The sequence below is a fragment of the Phytophthora ramorum genome (assembly GCF_020800215.1).
Source record: "Phytophthora ramorum isolate Pr-102 chromosome Unknown Phyram_PR-102_s0010, whole genome shotgun sequence".
Classification (NCBI taxonomy): domain Eukaryota; phylum Oomycota; class Peronosporomycetes; order Peronosporales; family Peronosporaceae; genus Phytophthora; species Phytophthora ramorum.
Genome location: NW_027150656.1, coordinates 1703431 through 1706630, shown reverse-complemented (window position 1 = coordinate 1706630; position 3200 = coordinate 1703431). Strand labels below are relative to the sequence as shown.

Sequence of the window (3200 nt, the reverse complement as noted above, 5' to 3'; positions counted from 1 at the left end):
AACTTACCGTCTAGGCGTGCGATGCGGGACCCGGGATGATCGCTCAGTTGTGTGCGATATTGGTTGCGCCACGGGTCGGCAGAATCGGCGGTAGGAAGAGCGTTGATTAAGTCAGGAGGCGCCCGCGTGGCTCCGAAACCGGGGTACCAAAAGCATCGTTCGTTTTGGCGCGGAAAATGAAGGAAGAAGGGATCCAGAAGCAGGTCGAGATCACAGTGTCCAGCGATCATCCCAGCCAGTAGATGCTTGAGGATGGTCTGCCACCGGGGACCAGCGCGAGACCGACGCTGTTTGCACCCGAGCCAAAACTTAGCCAGAAAAGGGTTGGCCAACTTCATGGCCTTGGTGATCGGTAGCTTGTGGGTAGACTCCCAGAATGCTTGACGAAACTCCTCTTCGAATGCCGCGTACAACTGTACGAACTCCGCGAACCATCCTGTCGCATCAAACGATCGCGGCGGAACTGCCCGACCCAACACAATCCATGGTCGCAGTTTATACAACGCCAAGATATTAGCCTGGGTGATCAAGTCGGGATTCCAGGTGCCAGCAGAAGGAGTGCGGGTCCGACGCGGGAATAGCCAAGATGGCGGACGACTCCACTGACGAAATAACGTAGCAACCGTCAAATGGCGGACGCTGAGTTGACGAACCGGAGAAAGAGGCCAAGGGTCCACGTCCGTACCCGCGAACCTTACAGGACTCCGGTACCCTGGGATCCAACGGTCCCGAGAGATGGTGGTGGGATCGAGCTGATCGAGCTCGGCATCGGACAAGACAGAGTTCGCTGAATCGCTGCTATCGGAATCGCCCGAGTGGTGGTCGCCGGCGGAGCTGCCTCCGGACGAGTCACCGCCATCACCGCCGCCGTCACCGCCGCCGTCATCGTCGTTGTCGCCCTCGTGGTCGCTGTCTTTGTTATCGCCGTCGTTACCGCCATCATTGCGGTCGCCGTCGCCGTCGTTATCGTCGTCATCGCCGTCGTTACCGTCATCATTGCGGTCGCCGTCGCCGTCGTTACCGTCATCGTCGTCATTGTGGTCGCCGTCCCCGGCGTTACCGCCATCGTCGTTATCGCGGTCATCGTCACCGGTGTTACCGCCATCGTCGTTATTGCCGTCGTCGCTGGCTTGGCCATCCGATCCACGATCGCTAGAAGAGTCGACGTTGATCGGCTTGCTGGGAGTACCTGCTGCGCGACGCTTCGATCGGGACAAATGTGATCGTCTACTAGAAGAACGCGATCGAGCGAGACCGGCGTTCAGAGCGTCATCATCGTCGCTGTCGCCGGATGAAGGAGATCGGCGACGTCGAGACTTGTGAGGCCGCTTGCGACGAGACGACGGACTTGATGGAGAGCGACGGGAAGGAGAGCGGCTGGCGAGACGTTTCCGTGATGGAACCTTTTTCAGCAGGGAGGGATCGCTGGCTGGCGTGGGAACAGGAGTCGCCGGAGGAACGATCGAGCCAGGTTGAAGTATGCTGGTGATGTCCGAAAGGCGCCGCAAAGCACCGTCTCGCTCTGTGATCAGCTGATCACGCACGCTCTCCAGATCTTGGTGGGATTGACGGGCGGTCGCGAGGTCAGCACGCAACACGGCATTAGTGCTGCTCAGCTGGTGGTTGGCGGCTACCGAAGACTGGAGGCTGCTTGCTCGCTGCTCCAGCCGAGCTATGGAAAGGCGGGCGGATGTGACTTGGTTACCTGCAAGAAAGAGAAACGGGATTAGATCAACGGACGCTGAAGGATCGACGCGATTACGTACGTGCTTGTGAAAGCTCGTTCCGAGCGCGATCACGTTCTTGGGTCACCCGTTGTAGTTTCGCCGCTTGATCGCTTAGATCTTGGTCGGACTTGTCCAGTAGGTCCTGCAGCCGTTGTCGTTCCTGAAGACTCTGGTCGAGGGCACGCCGGGAACCGTGTCGGGTTTGCGCCAACTGGTCGCGCAATTCGGACGCACGACGCTCGAGTAGCGCCACCTGTTGCCGGAGGATCTGCGCCGATCCCTCGAGAGCCGTCTGGGAGGTCTCGAGATCGCGAATTGAGTCGCGGGCCTGATCCAGATCGCGGTTCGCTAGACCTTGGGCTGCGATCGCCACGTTCAGCTGGGATTGGAGTTGAAGGGTGGTCGGGTTGACCCCAGGCGGAGGCAGAGCTGTGTCACCAGAAGTCGTGCTGGCAACTGCCAATGCAGCCGTTAGACGCCGCTCCAAATCATCGATTTCCCTTTGGAAGTCAGCGACGGCTTCCGCGTGTACGTGATCTTGGAGGCGCATACGATCACGGAGGTTGGTGAGCTCGGTTGCATTGTCGAGTCTCCGGGCCAGAGCTTCTCGGGTTTCCGCTAAGTCCAGGATAGACTGCGCGAGACGATGGGACAGCTGATCGTACTTCTGTTGGACGAAGCAGACGAATGGGGACGCCGACTGAGCTGCCGAACGAATTGTGTGCTCCAGGTCTGCCACACGTTGTCGCAAGGCGAAGTAGGACTGCAACAAGTCGTTGTAGCTGCGCTGGAGTGCCTGAAACTCACTCTCGCGATCCAGAGCAGCTTCAACTGCAGCCAACGATCTCCGGATGGTGATCTGGTCTAAGGGCGGCAACGAGGAACCAGCTTGAGGCAACGACTCGGTCGAGAGATCGCCAGGTTGACCTTCGATTCGGCGTACATGTTCGGAGAAAGATGCAGGAGTTGTGACGGTGGCATCGGAAGCCACAGGAACAGCGGTGGACGAATTCGAGGTCGTAGCCCTCTGCGGCGACGAAGGAGATCGGGAAGAGGCGGGCGTAGGCGAGTGGGAAGAAGGATCGTTCGGGGAACGCCTCTGATCCGGCGAAGAGTTGTCCGACATGGTGCTGTGGAGGTGTGGTGGCGAGGAGCGATAAGAAGAAGTGACGAGTGTGCACGCCAAGACTGTTGGGCAGCCCCGGCATGTACAGTGGGCGATTGTGGTGAAGTGGATGTTGGAAATTTCGTGATGGACCAACGATGGGCTAGGATCGGACGGGACTGGACGTACGATCGGAGGTTGATGAAGGCAGACTTTGGAGGGATTAAATTGGACCTGAGGGGTAGGGGTATGGAGACCCAATGGGTACAGTGGCGCCATCAGTCATCGGTGTATACCGGTATGCGGTATGGTGCGATCATTTCGATATGCGATCGTGGCCACCATTGCGATCGCGATCCCGATCGCAA

The 3200-nt window shown here is 58.8% G+C and overlaps 1 protein-coding gene across 1 annotated transcript; it reads right to left on the bottom strand.

Annotated features, from left to right (window-relative positions):
• Positions 1 to 513: 513 nt before the first annotated feature.
• Positions 514 to 2853, bottom strand: KRP23_10800 (Replicase polyprotein 1a; the record flags this gene model as incomplete). The annotated part of the gene is made up of 3 exons (XM_067881294.1): positions 514 to 602; positions 686 to 1705; positions 1767 to 2853. The coding sequence occupies 3 exons, from the start codon at positions 2851 to 2853 to the stop codon at positions 514 to 516; spliced, it is 2196 nt and encodes a 731-aa protein (XP_067741554.1).
• Positions 2854 to 3200: the final 347 nt, after the last annotated feature.